Raw genomic sequence first — 25,275 nt, 5'->3', positions numbered from 1 at the left:
AGGACATCAGGAGACGTTAATGTCTGCTTACAATAATTAAATAAGGGTATTACTGTAAACAGGGCTGGCAGGATAGCCGAGTTTCTATATCCAGGCTGGGTTTGAATCCCGACCCAACTATAAACTGCCGTCCTGGTGTTTCACAGGGAGGGTGATTCGTCGACGTGTCCCTCGGATGGACGTTAAACAGGCGTCCCCGTCTTACCTGCATTAGTCGTTGTACGTTAAAGATCACACACGGTGTCCTTCATGAAGAGTCGGCGAGTTATCTCCAGCACCCTGAACAATTAAAAAAAAAAAAAACTCCTGCCTAACTCCTGCTGGGAGAGGGATGGCAACCGGCCAGCATGACGTCAGCCTCCAATGTGCTTTGGTGGAACCAACGTTCCGTTATCAGAGAGTATGGTACATCAGTCTTTGGCAAATCAGTGGAGGATGTGGGATTGTAGGAAGCGAATTGTATACAAATTCTCACCAAGTGGAAGGGTGAGATGCCAGGAGGCAAAAAGGCAACGTCATGACAAGTGGGGCAAAAAAACCAAGCAGTAGGGGGACAATTAGTAACAGAAACAGGGCACAGAGAACGCAGTAACCTTGGAGTAAGAGGGTTGTGTATGGGTAGGGTTAATGAGGGTGGATAAAGGAATGCGGGTAGGGAAGGACGGGGGGGAACACATGAGATGGTGGTGCCCAGTGTGACCACTCCTTGGCTTTTTTTTCACAAGATCTTGGCTATTCGTTGTTCACCTTGGCGTCTTGGTTTTCTTTCGGTTTTCTATTATCATCGCTTTTCCGAAACCTTGTGAATTCTTGGCTTTTTTCATTGGCTCACCTTGGCATTTATGAAAATGAGGAGTGGTCACACTGGTGGTGTGCTCCGCTTGCTTGAACTCGTTGAGGGTAACGTGGGATTTGAACCGTCTTTTCTGCGAACGGACAAAAGCAGAACAAAAGAGTGACTGTGGATGGAGAGCCTTGATTTTGGGAGTTTAAACAAGATTGGATTACTGGAAGAACATGTGCATCCTGGGGGAGCTGGACGTGTCTGGGGTTGAGAAAGAAGATGAAGCAGGAATGCAGGAGAGGCGGTTATAAAACACACAGGTCACTGACCTGTTGTCTACGATATGAGAGCAATTGATTGTATACTTTGGCATCATCGCGGCGGATTCCAATAATTCCACAGGATTCAGGACCGAGATGTGATGCTGAGGTCCCAGCCCATAGGTGAAGAACATACTCCACTGAGCTCGGGACAAAGCCGAGTCGGATGAGTAGTTTTGATTTTCTTTTCCAAGGAAAGACTTGGGATGAGAAAGTTCAACGACTTGTGAGGTTGGTGCCAATATTTACATGCGTCAGCATAGCAACCAAACCAACAGGAGTGAGGCGTAATCGAGAAAAGGAAAGGGAAAGCAGTTGAGGCTGGCTTTGGAGGCTAACTTTGCTTTGTTGTCAGCCAAGGAGAGGTCATGGCTGATGGTGAGGTAGAGAAGGTCAAGGGACTAAACCTCTTGCAGTGCCTGACCATGTTAATATATATATATAAGTAGGTTAGTTTGACGGACCTTATAGAGGGTGAGACGGTGAGGTTTGCCAGGATTTAAAGACATCTAATCAAATCCAGATCAGCAGAGAGTGATGCAGCTACTGTTTGTCCGTGAGTGGGATGGCGATACTCACTGTACGGCACAATGTAGAGTCGTCTGCAAAAAGGAAAGGGCTTTTCAGAGCATCGAGAGATTGTATACATAGTATTAGGAACAAGTCTGGACCTATAGTCTCCACTGGGAGAGGGAAAGGAGAGGGCTCCTCTGATAGCACTCCATTGACTGGATGAGGGGAGCAACTCAGAAATACAGGTATGAATTGGCAGCCTTGTATGCCACTCAGAGAGGAGCTTGGCAAGCAGAGCAGGATGCCAGACTGTATTGAATACCCGATATCTGTCCAGAGAGAGACGGTCATAACTTCTTGTTTAAGATTTAGGGCCACCAACCAGAGAAGAGCAGCAGCATGCCCAGAGTTGAGGGACCAGGACAACGTCCAAACTGATGGTCGGAGATCAGACTGTTTGAAAATAGGAACGACAACGTCGGCATCAATTATATATTCCATGACTTGAAAGTTGGATCTGATTTTGCACCTTCTTGTGGACAGGAGTGATGCCATCTGACTTCCAGGGTGGTGGAGAGGTGATCAGCATTGAAAGAGCACAGACAGAGGAGAAGCAAGAGCATCAGAGCAGGATTTGAGAACACAGACACCGATGCCACGAAACATAATTTGTGCACCATGCTTGAATGACTAACTGGTTATTGACACATGCGGATCAGTTGCAACATCACTATTTGTATTACATCAATGGTCACCTGTGTTAAACAGCTGTATATTTGAACATACAGGTGTGCTCCTGATGAGATATTTTTGGAGCTAGGTAAATCCAATGTGACACCATAGGGGGAGGTAATAAAATATAACTGAGAAAAGGAAGACAGCAAAAGGAGAGGGGAGACAAAAGAGGGGAAGTCTACATCGTGAACATTCTGCTCTTTCCCTGAAAGACCGATTTAGCCCTTATTCTGTTTCCTGATCCTGAAATCAAGTCGAGCCGCATCTCACTCCATCAATTGATCCCCTCTTAGACACAGGTGCCCAGTTTCTAAATCAAGTTTCATCGAGTCCCACAAAGAAACAACTGCTGCCAAGTAAGTAGCGTTCAGATTTCTCAGCTTGCTCGGCAATCGATCCAATGTCTTGTCATCCTCAGACAATGTAGAACTCATTACTTCAGTTTTGTTGACAGATTCCAGGGCTCATGCAAGGGGGCCAACTGGCCTGACAGATCAGCATGATCGGATTGCGTAGAAAAGATGATGGGTACTCGAAGGGGATGTCATTGAAGGAGATCGAAGATGGCTGTGAGTTTACCGCCTTAAAGGATCAGCGTGGGCATCAGAAACAGACGGGAGAAGGCAATTCCATAGATGGGAAGACAGTGCCAAAGGAGTTTAGGTGAGCTATCAGCTTGGACTTTGGCACGTTCACACAAAGGGTGTCAGTTGATGAACTCGTTGGGCCAAAATAAGGTCGCATGTGGATGAGATGTCAGGTGTACCAAGACAAGATGAGAAATGGAAGATGAAAGTTGAATGAAAGGAAAGCTTTCTTCTCAGTCTCTATCCTCCAAGACCTGGTGGCAAAATCAAATTGATCTCTAAAGAGCTTCTAGCCTTTGCTGCATGTCTTACCAATTATATAGATCGACAACAGACAGAACTCACAATAAAGCTTCTTTCACAGCGCTGGTCTCAAATAGATTTCCCCCAATGCCGAGTCGCCTTATAAGTGAGCACCTGGTAGAATGCAAGCTTCTCCCGTGACAGGGACCGAAGTAGCTGCGTGGATAACCCCGTGTACCACTCTTCCAATAAGTCCACCTTGCAGCAGATCTACTTTAGTTTGAAGCGGTATCTTTTTTTTTTTTGACTAACCCACAGATGATCAGACAATGGTCTACGACATGGAACATAACTGTCAACCCAATGCATACGTGCAATCTTTTCACCGTACCTGTATTTGGCAGAACAAATTAGAAAGCAGACTTTGAGACAGACACACTCTTGGCAACCTCAGCAATATCAGTTCATTGATTGGTGCATCTCAGCTCATCACAACATACAAAACATGCATGAAACACCATGGAATATGGCTGCTCACATTGAAACCAAACACTGAGTTACACAGAGACAAAAGGACTGACAGGATTGCTTCACAGGCAGGGTGATTCATGAATGTGTGTGCTGTCCCTCAGATGGACGTTAAACCGGGCGACCTGTCTGCTGGCATTTGTTGGTGGAAGTTAAAGATCTCACGATGCCCTTTGTGAAGAGTAGGCGAGCTATTGCCGGCTCCATGGTCAAGTTCCAAATCCTGCCCGAACCAGCAGAGGGCATTGCATGAGTGGAACAGCCACACCCTGCCCAATGATGGTACCCTGCAACCTTGGGCTGCATATGAATGAAGAAGAACAGAGACCAAAGCCCTGGGAAATATTTGGTTCTCACCAAAAAATTCCAAGGCACAAGGATAGCTTCTATCCCATGAGAGAGGTTGATGGACTTTCCTTTTTATACAACCTCTGTGCTGGTCTTGCACTATCAGCTCACTGTTATTCAGCACTCTTGGTAAAACACACTCCTCGTCCTTGTTAGCCCCCATCCGTGTAAACCAGAACAACTTGTTCACTTCCACTCTTTTGTCCACATTCTTACCTGTTTGTGGAACCATTTTACACCTTGTACACATTCCTGCAGCTTGCTCTTGAAATGTGTCAATAAGGTGGTGTAACAGACGGTGTATCAAAAATGCATCAACGGTGCTAAAATTCCAATTCAAATGTTTGGGTTTGACTTTCTGCAGCTTTTAAAACTCTTCTTTCACTTCAGTTGAATTATATACACCACATGGCCAAAAGTATGTGGACACCTGCTCGTCCAACATCTCATTCCAAAATCATGGGCATTCATGTGGAGTTGGTCCCCCCTTTGCTGCGATAACAGCCTCCACTCTTCTGGGAAGGCTTTCCACTCGATGTTGAAACATTGCTGCGGGGATTTGCTTCCATTCAGCCACAAGAGCATTAGTGAGGTCGAGCACTGATGTTGGGTGATCAGGTCTGGCTCACAGTCGGTGTTCCAATTCATCTCAAAGGTGTTCAATGGGGTTGAGGTCGGGGCTCTGTGCAGACCAGTCAAGTTCTTCCACATTGATCTCGACAAACCATTTCTGTATGGACCCCGCTTTGTGCACAGGGGCATTGTCATGCTGAAACAGGAAAGGGCCTTCCCCAAACTGTCACAAAGTTGGAATCACAGAATCATCTTGAATGTCATTGTATGCTGTAGCGTTAAGATATCCCTTCACTGGAACTAAGGGGCCCAGACCATTATTCCTCCTCCTCTAAACCTTACAGTTGGCACTATGCATCGGATTGCCAGATGGTGAAGCGTGATTCATCATTCCAGAATCCCATGGCGGTGAGCTTTACACCACTCCAGCCGATGCTTGGCATTGCACATGATCTTAGGCTTGTGTGCGGCTGCTTGGCCATGGAAACCCACTTCATGAAGCTCCTGCCGAACAGTGCTTGTGCTGATGTTGTTTTCAGTCAGTTTGGAACTCGATAGTGAGTGTTGCAACTGACAGACGTTTTTTCCGTGCTATGCGCTTCAGCACTCAACGGTCCCATTGTGTGAGCTTGTGTGGCCTACCACTTTCCGTCTGAGCTGTTGTTGCTCCTCGACGTTTCCACTTCAGAATAACAGCACTTACAGTTGACCAGGGCAGCTCTACCAGGGCAGAAATTTGACGAACTGACTTGTTGGAAAGGTGGCATTCTATGACGGTGTCAAGTTGAAAGTCACTGAGCTCTTCAGAATGGCCCATTCTCCTGCCAATGTTTGTCTATGGAGATTGCATGGCTGTGTGCTTGATTTTATACATGTCAGCAATGGGTGTGGCTGAAATAGACGAATCCACTAATTCGAAGGGATGTCCGCATACTTTTGGCCACAGTGTATTTTTAACACTGTAGAACACGAATCAGCTTGTGGTCAATATTTTTTATTTTTATACACTGTCGAGGCTTGTATGAGAGATAAAACACAGAAACGAACAACAAGGGGAGCAGGAGACAAGGGGGGTGAGAGAGGGAAGGACAAAACAATGTGGAACAGAGACATGAGATCTGTGGAGGAGAGAGGGATGGGTGGGGTGGGGTACACATGTTAAACAAGATGGACACTACAGGGACTTTCAGGAATGAAAACAGGGAATTTGAAGGAGTTGAGTTTGGGGTGGATTAGCGGGGATAGAAAAGATCATTGGTTTTGAATTAGAGGTGGTGGTGAACAGGTGTTTTGAAGACCTGGGGTGAAGAGTGGGATTGAAGAGAGTGTGGGAGTTTGTTCCGAAGGTGGGGAAAAAGAGGAATGAAAGGGTGAAGGTGAGCAGTGATTCTAGATTTTGGTAGTTTTACCAGAAGGGGGTTGCTGGCGGACCTTGAGTGCCCTGCAGAAATATGGGGGTGGGGGGGTCAGACAAAGTCTGATATCTCAGACAAAGTGTGAGGGGGGGGGTTCGAGGCCAGAGAGGAGATGCTAAAAGACAGAAAGACCACCGACCTGCTTGCGGTGAGAGAGTGAGAGACCCAAAGACAGCCTCATCGCAAGAGATACCAATGATCCTAAATTCCTCAGTTTCCACAGCATGAAGCTGAGAAAGGTGAGACAGGAGCACCAACCCAGAGGGGAGAGCAGTACTCCATCAGGCATCAGGCTCATTTCCAAAATCTTTTCCTTTAGTTGTACTTTGGCTCTGAAGTTGGAAAAATTGGATGCCGTCTCGACCAAAATGGTTTAGTTTCCGTACTAAACCATTACTTCAATGCTTTAGTACGGAAACTAAGAGAGTCACTTCCACAAGATCAATACCATGCTCTAGTCTTCTAGTGAGAGGATTGAACAGCAAGCAGAAGCAAGTAGTTGAGTTGCCTTCCACAGATGGTGTGAGAGTATTTCCATGAAGAATGATCAACCTGTAGAGCCATGTCGAGTTTTCGTCAATGCATCCTTCCTTTGTCCCTTTTCTCAAGACGACATGGGTTAGTGTTCTATGAACTCTCCAGTTACCCCACGCACGTGAAGCAATCAGCTCACTTCTGCCTGCCTGTCCATCCACAAACAAAAGTTTATGATTGAGAAACAACTTCATTTCAATTGAATCACATATTTTGAACACGAATCAGAAAACAAACCTGTAGTTTAGCTGTACTCCGCCTCTGAATTCGTCCCGATCGCACATGTGCAGAGGAGTGAGAATTGTTTTTCTCTGTCTGTCTGGCATTTAAACAAAATTGAAAATCATTCCAAGCAGGAAATGTAATGTTTTTAGTGACATCATAAAGGACACAAACAACAGGCATGAGGAACTAATGTAACGTGTAAATAAGGTGGTGTCATAGCCAGTGTCAAACTTCCGGATTTTTAATAGTTTTTTTTAATGACCTTTAAAATCATTACAGGATTTTATTATCTCCACCACTGAAGGTGAATGGAGGTTATGTCCCCCCCCTTATCTATCTGTTTGTGAACAAAATATCTCAAAAAGTTGTACACAGATTCGGATGAAATTTTGTGGAGAGCTTAGGTATGTGACAAGAGCTGAATCCGGATCTGGATCCGATAATTTTTTAAGTGATTCTTCACCATTGAGTGACAGGGCTAAAATGATATATAGCATATTTCAAAAAGTTGTGGATGGATTCGAACAAAACTTGGGTGAGTTGGTTAGGTGAGAAGAACAAGGCCATTAGATTTTAGTTCAGGTCCGAATCCATATCCAGCCTATCAATGGAATACAAATCGTAAACTAATCAGCATGGCGGAGTTATGCGCTCTTCTGAGTGCCCTTCTAGTTTCAATTGAATTATGTATTTGAACACTGTGTGGGGTAAGGTGTTCTGTGAACTCTCGTTTAGTCAAGTTTCAGTTCGCAGTTCGATCATAATCAAACACGTGGCCATTTCCAATACCTTCCACTTTTTATTGCTCATTGCATGTCGGCCCCAAACTCACTTGCCATTGCCTTTGACATCATTCTCATGAAGGTTCTGAGAGTCGTCGTATGGTCAACTGGTATTCCAAGAAGACTGACGGCTGGTTGGTAAATTCAGCTCTGTCAATTAGAGTGAATTAATTTTTCTGGAATTCATTTTATATGGGATCGACCAGGAGGAAGAAGGTGGCTAAATTGAGAAAATGATGAGTATGGAAGATGGGAGTGTGTCGGGAGATAAAATATAGGAGCCCAGCAAGTAGGGAGATAAAATTCCACCATAACAAACAAATGACACCATGGACCTTTGGCAAAGTGAAATACAAACACCACTGCCAAAACAGTGATCTTTGAGGCAAAAGCAAGAAATACAGTTCAAATGATCAGGTATGCTTCACACACAAAGGACTACTTGTTTGCCACAACTTTCGGGAACATTTTAAACGCACAAATCATTCAATCACTGTTGCAAAAAAATTTGAAATCCCCCCAAAACAAACAAATAAACCAAAAAGCAATGACAAACTACCATCATCTTGCCTGAAGACCCTTGAGACAAACCAAAATGATTCTGCACATCGAGTCATATATCAATCGTCAATCAGTCAAGTCCCAATTAGCACCTTTTACAATACATTTGCATAACCTTTTCGAATGACAAGACAAAAGTTTGCCACATTGAACTGGAATGTTTACAATCCAAATGAACAAGGGTCTTTGAATACTGAGCATGGTTGAACCACCAAATTTCAAGGACCCATTATAACAAAGCAACGTGTAGAGGACTCGCGGCGACTGCCACGGTGGCCATGTCATGGGGTCTTCCTCACTGCAGGCTGCTCAGGAAGGCACGGGCCCGCTCCATCTCATGCAGAAAGTTGTAGAATTGGGGCATCGTGAGCTCTAAGAGGAGAGGAATAACTTCAGGACTGTAAACAGTAAATAATACACACCCCCACACAAGGGGAGGGGGTGAAGTGGAAAAAAATATTTCAGACAAGAAAGGGCACCAAAGGAGGATTGGGGAGAAGAAACTGAGTGACTGTTACAGGAAAGGAGTAAAGGTTATCTCCCTCCCACCCCCATCCACCAATATTCCATTATTTTACCATATGTAACATCCTGAAGGAAAGACTGCAATTCCCAAATCAAGGCTGTTTTCCAACCGTTTAGGAGATAGCGTGATGGACGGACAGAGACAATTACAATATCCCCCCATTTTTTTTTCAAAAAGCGTGGGGATAACAACAACATGAACATTAACGACACGTGATGAATTATGCTTTCATATGCCATTTATAGTTTGTTTGTATCACGTGATAAAAGTTCAAAGTTGCACAAGGACTTTATGGACACGCTGTATCTCCTCTCATCTTCTGCCACCCACCTTTCATTTATTTCTACCCTTGCATTTTCATTCTCCACTTTCCTCCTGTTCTAGATCCCTTACTTGTTGTGCTTGAACTTGTTCACGAGTCCTGTGTCTTCCTACCCATCCTACTCTCTCATTCTCATGGTGTTTTGCCACCTGCCACTCTTCTGTTCTGTTCTGTTCTAGCTATCTCATCCATGAGCATCGACATTGCATAAAAAACTACGATCCTGAGTTTGCTTTATGCAGCCTGAATAATGTGACCACGAACCACAAGAGTTCCATGGACCCCTGTTGTATAACGGTGCTCCAAGCTATCTTGCCAGCCATATACCTGCCCCTTCCCCTCGCCATACTCCCCTCTCCTACCCAAAACGTATTTTCTATCTCTCTCCAATCCTCCCACACTCCCCTACCTGCTTTGCTTTCTCTAATCAATGTTCCATTCCCTCGTTTTCTTAATTTTAAAATTTCTCATTTTCATCCACCCACCTGCTCCACCCACACCCTCCACATAGATACATAATAAACTAGAACGGGCACTCATAGAGCGCATACCTTCGCCGCCACTACTTTTTTTGTTCTTGGTATGAGTGTGGGGAACTGGTTTCATATGAATGGTCTTATGACACAAACCACATATCTATAATGTCATGACCCCCCCCCCGACTTTCGGGGGCTACGGACTAAACAACAATCAACTCACGTCGTTTTGGCGAGTCTTCACTCGCAAGCTCGGTGAATACAACGTTTCAACAAGAGAAGGTAATCTCGTTTGATGCTGGTTTCATGCAAATCGAATAAGAATTGACTGAGTTATGCCGAAAACCGCATATTTTTCAAGGGCGTGACCCCCCCCGACATTTTACCCCAACCGGTGACATGTGTTATGACGTCATTGTGTCACAAGATTGGGCATTAAATTCTGAACATTTTGGTGCTGGGTTCATGTAAAGCGGACAAGAATTGACCGCGTTATGACAAAAACCGCATATTTTTCAAGGTCGTGACCCCCCTGACTTTTGACCCCTAACCGGTAACAAGAGTATGGGCGTCATTGTGTCATATTGCATATCACAAGATGAGGCGTTGAATTCTGAACATTTTGGCGTTAGTTGCATGCAAATTGAATAAAAATTGACCGTGTTATTGTAAAAAGACGATTTTGACCTTTTCTTGACCTTGACCTTTGACCCGAACGATCCCAAAATCGAATCGAATGCTTCCTGGCTAATAACCAATCATCCCACCAAATTTCATGCAATTCGGTTTAATACTTTTTGAGTTATACGAATCACAAGATTATGATGATAGATAGATAGATAGATAGATAGATAGATAGATAAATAAATACATACATGCCGACCAAAACATAACCTTTCGCAGAATGCGAAGGTAACAATTGGCCCCTTACGAATCAGCAGATAAAATGAAATGGAACAAGAAAAGGCATCCCAAGTCTTTTTGAAAAAAAAAAAATTCTGAATGCAGTAAAGTTTGCCTTATGAAATCATCCGTTTTCGGAGTGATCTTCAAGTGACTGCGGAAGACACTTTTTACTCCATTGCCATTAACAATCGATGCTGATACACATCGGTGTGGTCCTTGGGAGACGCCAAACCACGTGCGGTGCAGGTGTATTACAAATGTTCTGCAACACAAGTCCTAGCTTGCTGTGTACACGGTCACGACGAAGCACCAATGCAGTTTGGGCTCTACGATCGTTCGACTGCACGTGCATGTGTGTTCCTATGTATGACGTGTGTCCACACGTCTGTGTGCCCACATGATTGTGCTTCTAAACTTAATGGACCAAAACAGACACAAGAACGTTCTGTTTGCATCATGATTTGGTGTGTGTTTGGAATGCATGTTTGTGCGACTGCTCGTGATGTAAAGTACATTTTGTTTCCAAAGTGGTGCAAGCAATTTACGCTTTCTGAAAATTGAATGTCTTCTTTCAGTGCGACAGCTCCTTTGCACCCTCAGTGCTTTACGATGGTGCACGACAGCGCAACACTCACCCATGTACACGTTCTCCACTTTTTCTCCTTTCTTCACGACGAGCTTCAACTGAATAATAATAATAATAATAATAAGTGTGCATTAATACACAGAGACATGGATTCATGGATAATTGATGGACCGACACAGAAAATAAAAGGATTAACTGCTGCTAATGACCCCGTCATGGCTCTTAAGCAGAGATCATGAAAAGCAGGTCTCATGCGTGAAAGCACATGCGTATGACTGTGCATAGACCGCCATGGAGATCATGCACCAACCATCAAGTGCAACTTGACAAGCAAAGCATCATTGGGTACCACTGGGGTACAAGTTAAGAGGGAAAAGCTCACGCAACACTGCAAATTGCTGTTTGTTACCCCTTTGGGGAGGCACAATGGTGGCCACAAACGCTTGTGAAGCATTTCCAAAGTGAAGTATTTACAATGAATAGGTCAGCACTCTATTGCAGAGTTCTGCTGCAGCAGCCAGGGTAAAAAAAAAAAAAAACCCAAAGCAACAAAAAAAAAACCTGTACCATGCTTCTTACAAAGCGTCGATGCTGCCAAAGCAGTTTCTTGGCAATGATTATAATGGGTGGTTTCCCATTGCCTTTCCAGCATTGTTTTGTCCCTGCTCTATCCTCTTAAATGCTGAGCATCAAGCAAGAAAGCAGCATGAACCATTTTTAAAATAAAGTCTTTGGTATGACGTAGGAGGGGTTTGAAGCACCAATCTCCCAGACTCAGAGCAGACGTTCTCACCATTACACCAGAGACTGATGTGGCCAGGGTGACGGAATGCAATAGCCTTATTTTATTTACTGGGGGATTTTTCACATCTACATGTGAATGGGAGCTGCAGGACAGCTGTCTCAACTTCCCTTCCGAATGAGGCCGAACTCGTCAATGAGAAACACCGCCTGAAGCACCAGGACAGTTTGTCGTTGGACAGGGAATCAAACCATGACTCGACAGCTCAGCAGTGAGTACAGTATCTCAAAGCTATTATTGAGAATGTACGTTTGTGCAATTACTCATGATACAAGCTATTTTTGCCAGCCACTAACATCCATTATACATCCCAGACAGTGCAAGTATGATTTTGATAATACCCAGGCATAATTAGTTCAACATCTCATTCGTAGAACTTTTTGAACACCTCGTGTGGATAATCTGCAAACAGAATTACTTCTCTTGGTTTGGCCACTGCAGTCAAAACAATTTTGCAGAAGACTATGCACTTGACGTATCAACGGTAGCGGCAATGTGCAAGATATTAAACAAGCATACATACATACATACATACATACATACATACATACATACATACATACATACATAAATAAATAAATAAATAAATAAATAAATAAATAAACAAACAAACAAACAAACAAACAAACAAATAAATAAATAAATCACAATTCTAGGCAAGTTACCTGTAAAAATAAGTTCCCAGCTTGCTTCACTTCGCTGCTGCCAGCACTGACTGCAACACAATGCAGACTTGTCAGAAACTTAAACTTGCACATCAGTATATATATATATATATATATATATATATATATATATATATATATATATATATATATGCTCGAAAAGGGGGAAGAGCGAGGAAAAGGGGGGGAGAGGAGAGGGGAGGGGGAAGTGGGGAGGGGGTTTGGGAGGAGGTAAACATGAGGGGAGGATGTTCTGCACTTGCGTTTGGTCAGAGGACTGGAAGGGAAAAGGGGGGAGGGGTTCTTGACTTGAATTTGGGAGTGGGACTTGTGGAGAAAAGGGGGGGGGGGTAGTACAGGATTGAATGAAATGGGGGTACATTAAAACAGCATGTTGATACAGCACGCAGAGACCGCCAGAAGATGTCCATGGGGGGGCAGGTGGAGAAGGGAGGCGGTAAGCATGAGGAGAGGAGGGAAGGCAGTGCGAAGGGAAGGTGGCGTGATGAGAAGGGAGGCGGCGTAAGGGGGAAGGGAAGGCAGCGTAAGGGGGAAGGGAAGGCGGTGCGAGGGGAAGGGAAGACTGCATGAGGGGACGGAAAGGGAAGGGCAATAAAACGTGCCCAAACAGCAACATTTTCTTTAGAACCAGTGGGTTTGATATAAAACTGGGCAGGAACATTTAAACCCAATGCTATCTACCTGGCAAAGGCCTGCCTGCCTGCATACATGCTCAAACATACAACAACCTTTGCACCCCTCCAGAATCGGATTCATACATGCTCCATTCTTGGCAAGCCATTTTAAATAAAAAACTAAACTGTTAGTGCTTAACAGTCCCCTTCACAGAGGGGGAGGGGTGGAGAGAGAGAGAGAGAGAGAGAGAGAGAGACAGAGAGAGACAGAGAGAGACAGAGAGAGACAGAGAGAGACAGAGAGAGACAGAGAGAGACAGAGAGAGACAGAGAGAGACAGAGAGAGACAGAGAGAGACAGAGAGAGACAGAGAGAGACAGAGAGAGACAGAGAGAGACAGAGAGAGACAGAGAGAGACAGAGAGAGACAGAGAGAGACAGAGAGAGACAGAGAGAGACAGAGAGAGGCAGAGAGAGGCAGAGAGAGGGGCAGAGAGAGGGGCAGAGAGAGGGGCAGAGAGAGAGGCAGAGAGAGAGGCAGAGAGAGAGGCAGAGAGAGAGGCAGAGAGAGGCAGAGAGAGGCAGAGAGAGGCAGAGAGAGGCAGAGAGAGGCAGAGAGAGGCAGAGAGAGGCAGAGAGAGAGAGAGAGAGAGAGAGAGAGAGAGAGAGAGAGAGAGAGAGAGAGAGAGAGAGAGAGAGAGAGAGAGAGAGAGAGAGAGAGATGTGATGCCCAGTTTAAAGTCCATCCAAGAGATGGCACTCACATTTATGAATCACCCTGCCTGTGAAACACCAGCATGACAGTTTATAGCTGAGTCGGGATTCAAACCCAGGCTAGACAGCTCAGAGCGAGCATGCATACCTCTCGGCTATCCTATCATGATGTGGCGATTCATTGCTTTGTAACCACTGAAAACATTTTTACCTCCGCCACCGAAGGTGGAAGGAGGTTATGCTTTCACCTCCGTCTGTCTTTGTCTGTTTGTTTGTTTCTTTGTGTAGAGGATATCTCAAAACTTTGTGGCCGGATTTGGATGAAATTTGGTGGGAGGGTTGGGTGTATGAGAAGGACGAACTGATTGGATTTTGGCGAAGATCTGGAACCGGATCCGGCGACTAGAATTTTTAAGTGATTCTTCACCATTGAGAGACAGGGCCCAAAAACATATGCAGCACGATATCTCAAAAACTTGTGAACAGGTTCGGACAAAACTTGGTGGGCACGTTGGAAGTGTGACAAGGACAAATTGATTCGATTTTGGTGGAGATCCAAATCCAGATCTGGATACGAGAAATATTTAATTTTTTTAAATGATTCTTCACCATTGAGAGAAGAAGATTCTTCACCATTGAGAGATCAGGCCCAAAATGATATATGGCGTATTTCAAAAAGTTATTGGGCCCGATATGTTCTCGTGGATCAGGATTGTGCGCTCTACCGAGTGCCCTTCGAGTTTACTCACTGTAATCTGCAATTTATTTTTCCTTCAAAACTCTGGAGACGTCTCCATGGAGAACTGAGCCGCCATATATCACCATGGATGCTCGTCGACAAAACTTTCAAAAAAATGAAAAGTTTAATTTTTTTTATATGTATTATAGGTATACTCTGTATTAATGCACTGTATTTACATTAATCTTTTAGAAAGATCCCGTTGGTTAATTATTTTTGTTGCGCTCTATGAAGTTACACTTTCTGCACAATCCTTAATCTTTTCTTCACTCAATATAATGGTCCAAACAGTATAAAAAGTTAAGTTTAATGCTTTGCTTCAATCAATACACTTAGTTATAAAAATCGCTCATTCGTTAAATTTTTCAGATTTCACTCCAGATTTTGACACTTATCGAGTCCACAAGATGCGATTCTCAAATCTGATATCATATTTAGATCATATAAGTACTTTAATTAGTCCATGAGAGGAGATTTTGTTTCCAAGGCAATGCATCTTTGAATAGGCCAAATCAACATGGCGGCTAAAGACCCCTGCGAGGCGAATTTGGGCTGACCAAGGATAAGCTTTTCATGAACGTAAGCCATTAATTATCTTCAAAAAGGGGTGTTTAAATTCACCCAAACACCCAATTTTCATTCCTGCACTTCCTTAGAGTTTTATTTGATGTATGCAAAGTTTGGGGCCCCTAAATTTCATGGTTTTGGAGTTATGGAGGAGATCCACTGACACACACACACACACACACACACACACACACACACACACACACACACACACACACACACACACACACACACACACACACACACACACACACACACACACACACACACACACACACACACACACACACACACACTTTAAGCAGGGTAGGCAAATTATGGTGTGCTCAAGGATTGAGTAGGGCTGGATATGGGAGGAGGGGGATTGCCGGTGGAGGTGTGGTCTGGTGGGGAAATTTTGCTTCGCTTATTTGGCATTTATTACAAAAGGCCATGTATCCTCAAACCTTCCTCGACAAGGCTTGTGATATGACATTGATGGAAACCGAGGCCTTCAAGTGCACATTTAATTTTGGGTTTGCGATCATAATGAAGCGTTTCACTTTGCAACAAACGCTGTCCGAAAACAACCGTCTCGGGATAATGAAACTGCATAAAACTACCGCAATCGGAACGAAACAATAGACTCTGCATATTCACCTCCAAACCTCCACTCCATATCAACCAGGCGGTTGGTGGCGACACCTTGAGATCCTAGATTTGTGGAGAGACTCCATGCTTTGGGGTCCCACTGCAAGCCAAGCACAAATCTTCATCACCAAATGACAGTGGATTGCAAAAGCACGAAATTATGACACGCGCACTATGTGGTAAGCAGCCGTGCTGAAGTACGATCCCGTCATAATGGAAGGGTGTGCAAACATTTATGAACCCCAATTGAACTCTACAATACCCCAATAGTTCGCTCACGCTCATAAGAAATTGTAATACATTCATATCATACAAAATCACTCATAAGTACTATGGATTCATGTTAAAGCTAATAGTTTTAAGATTAATTTTCATGAGCAAAAGTACCTGTCCCCAGGAAAGTTTAAGCTAATCTATCAATTTAAATTACTTAATGGACTTTAAAAAGGTTAATTTTGTTGCAATCCTGATTTCACTCAGAGCCAAAGTTCTGGGCTGCTTACACGCCCCACCGAAAAATGGTGGTGCAGCATCAGGCGGTGGAGGTTGGATTTGTCTCAAAATATAGCTATTAAAAATTGTGTGTTACTCCATGAAGATCTGGATTAAATGTACTTCAATCCAGTTGTTCATGTTGATTTTAAAGAGTACTGGAAGAGACAATAAAGTGAAATGAAAATGCAAAATAACCATTCAGCAGCCTTTCGAACATAGCTGCAAGAAGCGGCCACCATAAACGGGAGACAGACGAACACATGGACAGACACCATGGTTTGCATTATACATAAGATAAAGTAATAGCAAGTTGTGAAAATTAATGGGGAACATTCATCTTAACTAGATTCTCGAGCATGAAACACACAAGTGATACTCCTGTATACAGCAGGAATGATCTGTTGTTCGTTCATGAACTACTCCAGTCTTTAGCCGATCTCAACCAGACTTGGAGTGGGTATTCGGGTGCCTCGGGTTGGTGTCTTAATGGTTAGGGTAGTGGGCTTGGGATCCTAGGGTCCTGAGTTCAAATCCCGCTCAGCTGTTGAATTAACACCAGGTGGGGTTGACTCTGCCTGTCATCCTTCCGAGGTCGGCAAAATGAGTGCCAGCATGCTGGTATACTGTGTCGGAGTGGCGACCCGTCCAGGATTGTTCCCAATAGCCAAGGAGACTGCTTCGGCGGCACCAACGCTCTGCACAGAGTATGGTCCTAATGGATGGATGGATGGGTTGGTGTCCCAGGAGAGCCCGTGTCATGATCAGCCGAGGGTGCGGAGTGGGGAGGGCATGCTTACATCAAAGGCTCAAATTGTCAATGAAATTCAAAAGGGAGTCACGATTCACTCACTATATCGTGCCAATTGAAATCAACGAGGAAGAGAAAATACTTTACTTGAACACTATTTTTTTGTCAAAGTTATTGCCAAGCATGTCGTTCAATACATATCGAACGGTAAAAAATAAAACTTACCTGGTTAGCGAAGCACAAGGCCTGTTCTTCTGAAAGGCCTAAAGAAGGAAATATTTTGTTCGTCACAAAATGGCGAAATGAGTTGATCAACATTGAATCAAGTTGGAAAAAAAAGGTCGAATTTTGAACCCCCTTCCCTCCCCCTCAGCCAGCTCCCTTCTTCCTCAACCCCCTCACCTTTTCTTCTAGTGAGTGCATATTTGTCCAAGGAGCAATTTTACGAATTCAGTTCGTTTGATGCATTGACACTGGGTGCGGATATGCCGCTAATGCTGTGCCAGCAAACAATGGCATATTCTTTTCGAAAGGCACCATGTTGTTTTTCACATCAATCAGTGAATGCAAGCAGACAAGACAGCCAGATTAACATCTGATCCAAAGGACTGCATGCTCATGGATGCAATACCATCCTGTGGACATACCAAGATGACCATTTAAAGTTAAGTCGGTAATCAAACCCAGACTTAGCTCCAAAGTGAGTACACAACCTCTGAGCTATCCTGCCAGCCATGCTGGTCTCAAAAATATTCTTTCTGGCCTACTATACCTCAGCCAAAGCTCTATCGGCAACATCGACCGATTTGCCTCCGCACACATTTATACTTGTACCAAGTTTGATTTAAATCCCTTCAGCTGTTCTCAAGTATCACATTTTCTCCTGAGATGACCTCTGATGCCGAAATCTAATCAGTTCATCTTTGCATCATAATATATATATATATATATATATATATATATATATATATATATATATATATATATATATATATATATATATATATATACTTATATTACCAAATTTGGCCAAAATCCCATCACTGGTTCACAGGTTAGTGTGGGAACAGAATTTTTACCTAACAGAATCTCTGACCTTTGACATCTTGACCCCTAAAATATCATGGTAATGAAAAACTATGACGGACGCATGAATGGATGGACGGACAGCCGGACGGAGAATTCGGAAATATAATGCCTCCGCCGACTTTATCAGTGGTGGTGTAAAAAAAACAAAAAAAAAAACAATGTTGTTGAGCATCACCAGTTTTCTTCAGTTGCTCAGTCAATTGCTCACCGTCAAGGTTCTTCCGGTTGGCATCTAAAACACAAAAAGTTTCAATTATGCAGCACATTCATAACTGTCAATACACAACTCTCAAAATGATGTCATCTGCCCCAGAATGCTCGGTGAGCATGCATAGAAACCGCTAGAAATGGTGGTGTTCGGGGCACCCTAAAGTATATTGTATGTGCAAGATAAGGACTGCTACCTAAAATGGCTCACAAAAATTCTAAAAGTGGCTGAAAATACTTGGAAAAGTCCCTGAGAGAAAGGGGTGAGCTTCTGTACAACAAAAGACTTTCTCAGCTCACCGAACAGGCAAACTTCCGACCATGTGGGCCAGTGAAAGGTCTGAGTGGAAGGACGTGTGCTACATCAACCCACGACGGATTACTATCAGTGTGTGAACTTTGAACCTTGTGGGAGTGGCACCTGTGAACATGGCAGGCTTGGCAATTTATTTAATGGACGTTTGCAATGGGAAAGACGATGCTGTCATCACTTAGTAACGGTAACCATCGCTTTGGAAAAAGACATCTTCATGATGTGAAAATACATAAAGCTATTGCCAGCCATATTTACGTGGGAACTGGATGTACCAGGTAAACCTCCCCAAGGAAAACACCCTATCTGGTTTGGGTGCTTTTTCACATTGATGGCAAGGACATACAGTAGATGTGGCTTGTGAATGTACAGTGTAAGTTTAAAATGATGATATTTACTGTTAGTCATGTTGGAAGGGGGCTGTATGAGCTGTGAGAGCTGTTATAAATAAATTGTTTGGTTCTGGGGCCACAAGAGAGAATATCCTTGATTTTTGCATCTATTGCTAAAAGGAGAAGTGTGTTTTATTATTTATATATATATATATATATATATATATATATATATATATATATATATATATACATACATATATATATATATATATATATATATATATATATACATACATATATATATATATATATATATATATATATATATATACTTTTTTTTTAAAAGAAGACGAAGGCGCTTCCAAGTAAAAGTAAAAACGAGATCGACTCCACTAATTTGAGCAAAAAAGTGAGAGCAGACCCGGTGACCAATTTTCGGTGACCAAAGACCAAAAAAAGTGAGAGCAATGCAATATTCATGCCACTTTCGAACTTAACCATGCACTGCAAAGTTACCTTCATCTGGCTATGCTGAAAAAAAAGCCCTGAGAATGGGTCTGCTCTCGCTTTGTTGCTCAAATTAGTGGAGTCGATCTCGTTTTTACTTTTACTTGGAAGCGCCTTTGTCTTCTTTAAAAATGTGTAATCCCAACCGCCCCAATCTTTGACTGATGTGTATATATATATATATATATATATATATATATATATATATATATATATATATATATATATATATATATATATATATATATATATGCACTGTGGCTACTCGCTTGAAGTCACAGGAAATTATAAGAACTCAACACATCTGAGTCTCTACGGATATTTCTCGTATTCCCACGAGTCCGACTTGCACCCCGGAACACGGCAATTATGGTTAACCATCTTGAAATTACCACTCTATTGTCTAAATTGTATACCAAATGCTGAAAATTATGTTAAAAATTACCCCGTGCGGGAGTGACGGTCACCTCTGCGAGAAAATATTTAGCCTCCTGAAGGTAGGGCAGTTTTTGCAAACTTTGAAGTCACGTGACGCGAAAAAGAAAGCGAATATCGAAAATCCGGCCTGACAAAATTTAGATATTGTTCCATAGATTCATATGCCACAATCAAATTCTAGATTGCTTGAGAAATGTAGGAGGAGATAGATTTTGAAAATCGTCATTTTCGCATGAAAATCGTCATTTTCGCATTTTTTGCCAACTTTGAAGTCACGTGACACGAAAACGAAAGTGAATATCGAAAATCCGGCCTGACCAAAATTTAGATATTGTCCCATAGATTCATATGCCACAATCAAATTCAAGATCGCTTAAGAAATGGCGGAGGAGATCGAATTTGAAAATCGCCATTTTCGCAACTTCAAAGGCCTCGTGACCTTGACCTTCGGTGACCTTGAAAGTCATACCATCGTGTACGTCTCATCGACCTCTATCAGGATCACTAATGACCAGATCTCCCGCTTCAACTTCATTGTGGACGGACGGACGGACGGACCGTCACCTCTCCTCTCAACACCGATATTATTAGGTCATGCTCGAAGAGATGACCGAAAAAGGACTGTGAATTACAGATTTGGTCCTTGCAATAGGGGGTCAAATCCCCCAAAATAGTTACATATTTAATGCATTCCCCAATGTTGATTGCATGTTCAAAGTTTCATTTAAAAATATGCCCGTAATTGCATTTTTTTGTCTACAATGTCGAGGCTCGTATAAGAGCGAACACACAGAACATATAACAAGGGGATCAAGAGGCAAGAGGGAAACACAAAACAGCGGGGAACAAAGACAATAGGAGATCTGTGGAAGGGAGAGGGATGGGACGGGGAACACGGGGTATACAAGATGGACATTACAGGGACTTTGAAGGAGGTGCGTTTGGAGTGGATTACATCAGCAACATTTTTTGTACTTGAGCTTTTTGACCCCGCCCTAGAGGGCAGGCCCAAAATGGACACTGCTCTCGCACTTTCTTGCTACGTGGTGATCATAACTACTAAGTTTGGTGAATTTCTACCCAACCATTTCAGAGGAGATGGACGGACAGACAGACAGACAGACAGACAGACAGACAGACAGACAGACAGATTGAGCCAATTACAATATCCCACCTGTTTTATTCAAAAAGCGTGTGGATAATAATAATTGTCCATCAGCAGCGAGTGTCATCGAGATGTCAAGTAATGATAAAATTGGTTTGCAAAGTAAACAGCACATTGTGTAGGCTAACAAACTAACAATACGATACGAGATGGAGGGCAGGTACTCATATTTATCTCCTCTACACCTGGAGACCAATTTTCATGCCACCTTCGAACTTAACCATGCACTGCAAAGTTACCCTCATCTGGCTATGCTGAAAAAAAAAAGATCCTATTTTATTTATATTAAGAAGTTAATCAGCGCAAGTGTAAAAATTAGATTGAATTGAACAATTGCAAGATGCTATTGTTGAGTTAAAATTGTTGGACAATGACGAAACATCAATAACATCATTGTCATCATCAAATACTCTTTACGGAGTGTCGGTGCTGCCAAAGCAGTCTCTTGGTGAGGGTTATGCTTGGTTGTTTGCCGTTACCTTTACAGCAATCAGTCAAGGCAGGAATTTGTAATTTGTTCAAGGTGCCAGCAATACCTCAGAAACTCTTGGTGAACTCTGCGGGTTCTTGAACGACCAGTGCTAGCAGACGGCTTAACATCCTTCTGATGAGAAAATGCTCACCAGCATGTGCTTAGACTACATCTTAACTCCAAGATGATCTGGTTTAATGAGTAACACAACATCCCACCCTCCCCTTATCAACCACAACACACCCCTTGCCAGAAGCAAAATGGCTGTCAGATGGGTCATGCTGCTTCCTGATGGAAGTTTTCCTTCAACCCCATCAGCCTGTAAAGAAACATAGCACATTAAGATTACTAACGAAACACTTGTTCATAATCCCTTCGTTTTCACCAATCAATATCCAACTGCTTAATTGCACTACTCTGCAGAGAGGTTCTCTCTGATCCAATGAAGCTCCTCCTCACACTATGCTCTTCCTCCAAACACAACTTTTTCTTCCATACACAATATACATGCTCTAGGTTGTGGAAGAGCTATGACACAGAACAAAAAAAACAAGCGCCCAGCACAACAAAGGGAACAGCAGGAGAAAGGGGAAACACCAACAGCAGGGCGGAGAGAGAAAGTATATGGAGACGGACAAACAAGGGATGCAGGTAACGATGTGGGGTAAGGGACAACGCAAAGGGTGGACGATATGGATACAAAAGCAAAATCTTGGGAAGGGTGCAGGTGATTTAATGGGTGTACAAAAGAACATGATATTGGATGGGAGATGACTTGAGAAGGTGGTGAACAGCTGTCTTGAAGACCTGGAGGGAAGAATGAGATTCAAGAGAATGTGGAAGGTGGTTCCACAGGCGGGAAAAAAAAAAGAGTAACAAACGAGTGGAGGTTTGCAGTGATCCTGGATTTAGGTAATTTCCCCAGAAGGGGATTGTTGGTGGACCACGTTTGTCCTGCAGATACCTGGTGGGGGGGGGGGGTTGGGGGGGACAAAGCATGGAGAGGGCAGAGGGTGCAAGTCCAGAAATGAGGAGGAAGAGAAGACAGAGACCACCAACCTGTCTACAATGCACGTAACTCGAGGAACACATCACGTATCTCACACATTTTTGGGAAGGATTTCACCTGCTTCAATAGGTAATTGTGATCAAAAGTCTATGACCAGGCAAGCAAACATGGTGAACTGATAAATAGAAGGAGTGAATGGGCTTTGCAACAATTAAGAAATCAATTGGGCATGAAAATTTAAGTTTATCAGCACTAACGGTCACCCATCACGATCACAAATGTGAACTTATGTTGGGGGAGGGAATTAAATAAACATTCATGGCAAACATCATGATTAAATAATACACAGTACAAAATACCTTCCGTGGATCGACCAAAATTCCAAAGGCAGCAGCAACGAGAGAGGAAAATTGCTGTAAAGAGAAGAAACAAAAAGCAAACAAGCAGTCATAGACTGGTACTTACGAAATCGTCAACTTGACCTCTGACCTTGTCTAATAAAAGCTGTCTCTCGAGAAGGTAGCGACGCAAACCAGAAGTTTCTACGATGATTCTGTACCAAACCATCAAAAATCGAATATTTGACCTCACTGTGACCTTGACCTTTGACCGATTTTGACCAAAATCTAATCAGCACTAGCCATCACCCTCCTGATTCATCATGGTGTAATTTGACATTGGTAGCTTCTTCCATTTTCGAATTATCGTGCCTACAAACAAACACACACACACACACACACACACACACACACACACACACACACACACACACACACACACAAACAGAGGACGGAAGTCATCAATATACTTACAAAATCTTTAGATTTCGTAAGTAATAAAGTGAAAATGATGACAGTGTCAACAACTGTCACCAGCATTCCATACATTACACTGTGCAGTCTGTGTTCAATCCCAGACAAATAGCTGGCAGACATCAGTGGGACAGCAAACCTACAGGGGGCACTGCATCAATGACACAGCTAGTCGACAGGGAGCACTGCATCAGTGACAGCTAGTCGACAGGGAGCACTGCATCAGCAGCACGGCTAGTCGACAGGGAGCAATACATCAGTGACACAACTAGTCGACAGGGAGCACTGCATCGGCAGCACAGCTAGTTGACAGGGATCACTGCATCAGTTGACACAGCTAACCTACATAGGACACAGATAACTTACAGGGGGCACAGCTAACCTTTTGGGAGCACTGCATGAGTGGCACAGCTAACCAACAGGGGGAACTACACTTGTGGCACAGCTAACATACAGGGGGCACAGCATCAGCGGCACAGCTAACCATTGATGCATCCCAAGAGCGACATGCTGTACAGAAACGTACGAATCCCGAACCCAAAATGTATTGTTATGATGCAGTGCCGACAGGTGTTGCTCCAGAGCAGAGCATCCTTCGGGTTGGAGGACACAAAGCCGGCTATCCCTCCTTCATTTTCCATGTGCACGTTACATATCGTGTCGTCGGTTCCGAAAAGAGGAGGCCACTGTGAGCCAGCTCGCATCATTATTTCCTTGCTCCATATAAACTTCACTTCCAATCCTCAAACCGGGAGCACGAACACGCACGATGGACCAAATGACCTTTTGATCCCGATGAACCAAGTTTCCTACAACAATTGAAGGGCTTTGTGGCGGCACCAGCAGCACCTCCTGAAATGGACCAGGTGAGGGAAGATGATTCAACCCTTCGAGACCTTCGGCATATGAACGCGTCGATTCGCTCATACCTGCGCTGACAATTCCTTTAACGGGCCAGTTGACCGGCCATCCATCCTGGGCCTCCGACTTGGACTCCTTCACTGTGGTCACGGTTTGAAGAAGTTTACAAAACGCACAAATGAGACCGTTGAAACGCTGAGTACATCACTTCCGGTTAGTTGGTTGGTCGGTCGGTCGGTGGACCAATCAACACTTTGTTGTTGTTGTTGTTGTTTTAATAATATATCTGGCACGCGGTTTGAAAGTTTTGTTGTTGTTTTTTGTTTGCACGTACGGGCCCGCACTCGTCTATCTATAATTCCAGCAATGTGTGTGTGTGTGTGTGTGTGTGTGTGTGTCTGTCTGCGACCGCTGTTTCTCGACAACCGCTGGTCCGATCTAATTGAAACTTGCCAGGTATATTGCCGGGAACCTGAGGATGTGCCTTATCAAGGTTTGATATCAATCGGACAAGCGGTTCCAAAGTTATGGCCATTTATTTAACAACCAATGACAAAACACGGTGCTATGACGTCACAATTGTTAAAAAAAAACTTTTTGCACGATGACGTCACAATCATTCTTCTTCTTCGTTTGATATGACGTCACAATTGACGCTGGGGACCTGAGTATGTGCCTTTTCAAGGTTTGATATCGTTCTTCTTCATCCGTTTCAGGTGTTTCCCAAGTGTTTCCCAAGTTATGGCCATTTATTTACCAAACCAATGACAGGACACGGTGCTATGACGTCACCATTGACGTGACAATTAAATTATCAATAATTTTTTTTTTTTTTGCACCTGCGGGCGTTTAAAAATGCACCTACCTACCTACGCACCGACTCGTGGGCCCGCATTAGTTTTGTCCAAAGGGGATAAAGTATATCAAGAACGCATGAAAGTAAGCACTTTGTTCACGTCTTGTCATCCCTAATTGGTTTACATGAATTTGTGCCTCATTGAACTTATATTTTAATTTAATAAACGACTTTGAGGTTTTATATCATTAAATTTTAATTTCATGGCTATTTATTATATATATATATATATATATATATATATATATATATA

At 43.2% G+C, this 25,275-nt stretch overlaps 1 protein-coding gene across 4 annotated transcripts; it reads right to left on the bottom strand.

Annotated features, from left to right (window-relative positions):
• Positions 1-7,030: 7,030 nt before the first annotated feature.
• Positions 7,031-24,408, bottom strand: COMMD7 (COMM domain containing 7). 4 transcript variants are annotated; one of them, XM_085863126.1, is made up of 9 exons: positions 24,235-24,408; positions 22,853-22,906; positions 21,728-21,803; positions 18,223-18,279; positions 17,184-17,221; positions 15,725-15,815; positions 12,432-12,481; positions 10,924-11,062; positions 7,031-8,520 (listed from the first exon to the last, which is right to left on the bottom strand). In XM_085863126.1, exons 1-9 carry the CDS (start codon positions 24,277-24,279, stop codon positions 8,444-8,446), a joined length of 627 nt encoding a protein of 208 aa, XP_085719252.1. In that variant the 5' UTR covers positions 24,280-24,408; the 3' UTR covers positions 7,031-8,443. The 4 variants fall into 4 exon arrangements, with proteins under 4 accessions (XP_085719252.1, XP_085719254.1, XP_085719253.1 ...); XM_085863128.1 differs by having other exon boundaries at positions 11,014-11,062; XM_085863127.1 differs by having other exon boundaries at positions 18,256-18,279.
• Positions 24,409-25,275: the final 867 nt, after the last annotated feature.

Source organism: Eptatretus burgeri, chromosome 17 (assembly GCF_056783735.1).
Source record: "Eptatretus burgeri isolate ZD-2024b chromosome 17, Ebu_testis_v1, whole genome shotgun sequence".
NCBI lineage: Eukaryota > Metazoa > Chordata > Myxini > Myxiniformes > Myxinidae > Eptatretus > Eptatretus burgeri.
The sequence above is the reverse complement of the archived record's forward strand: the minus strand, read 5'-3'. Positions and strand labels throughout refer to the sequence as shown.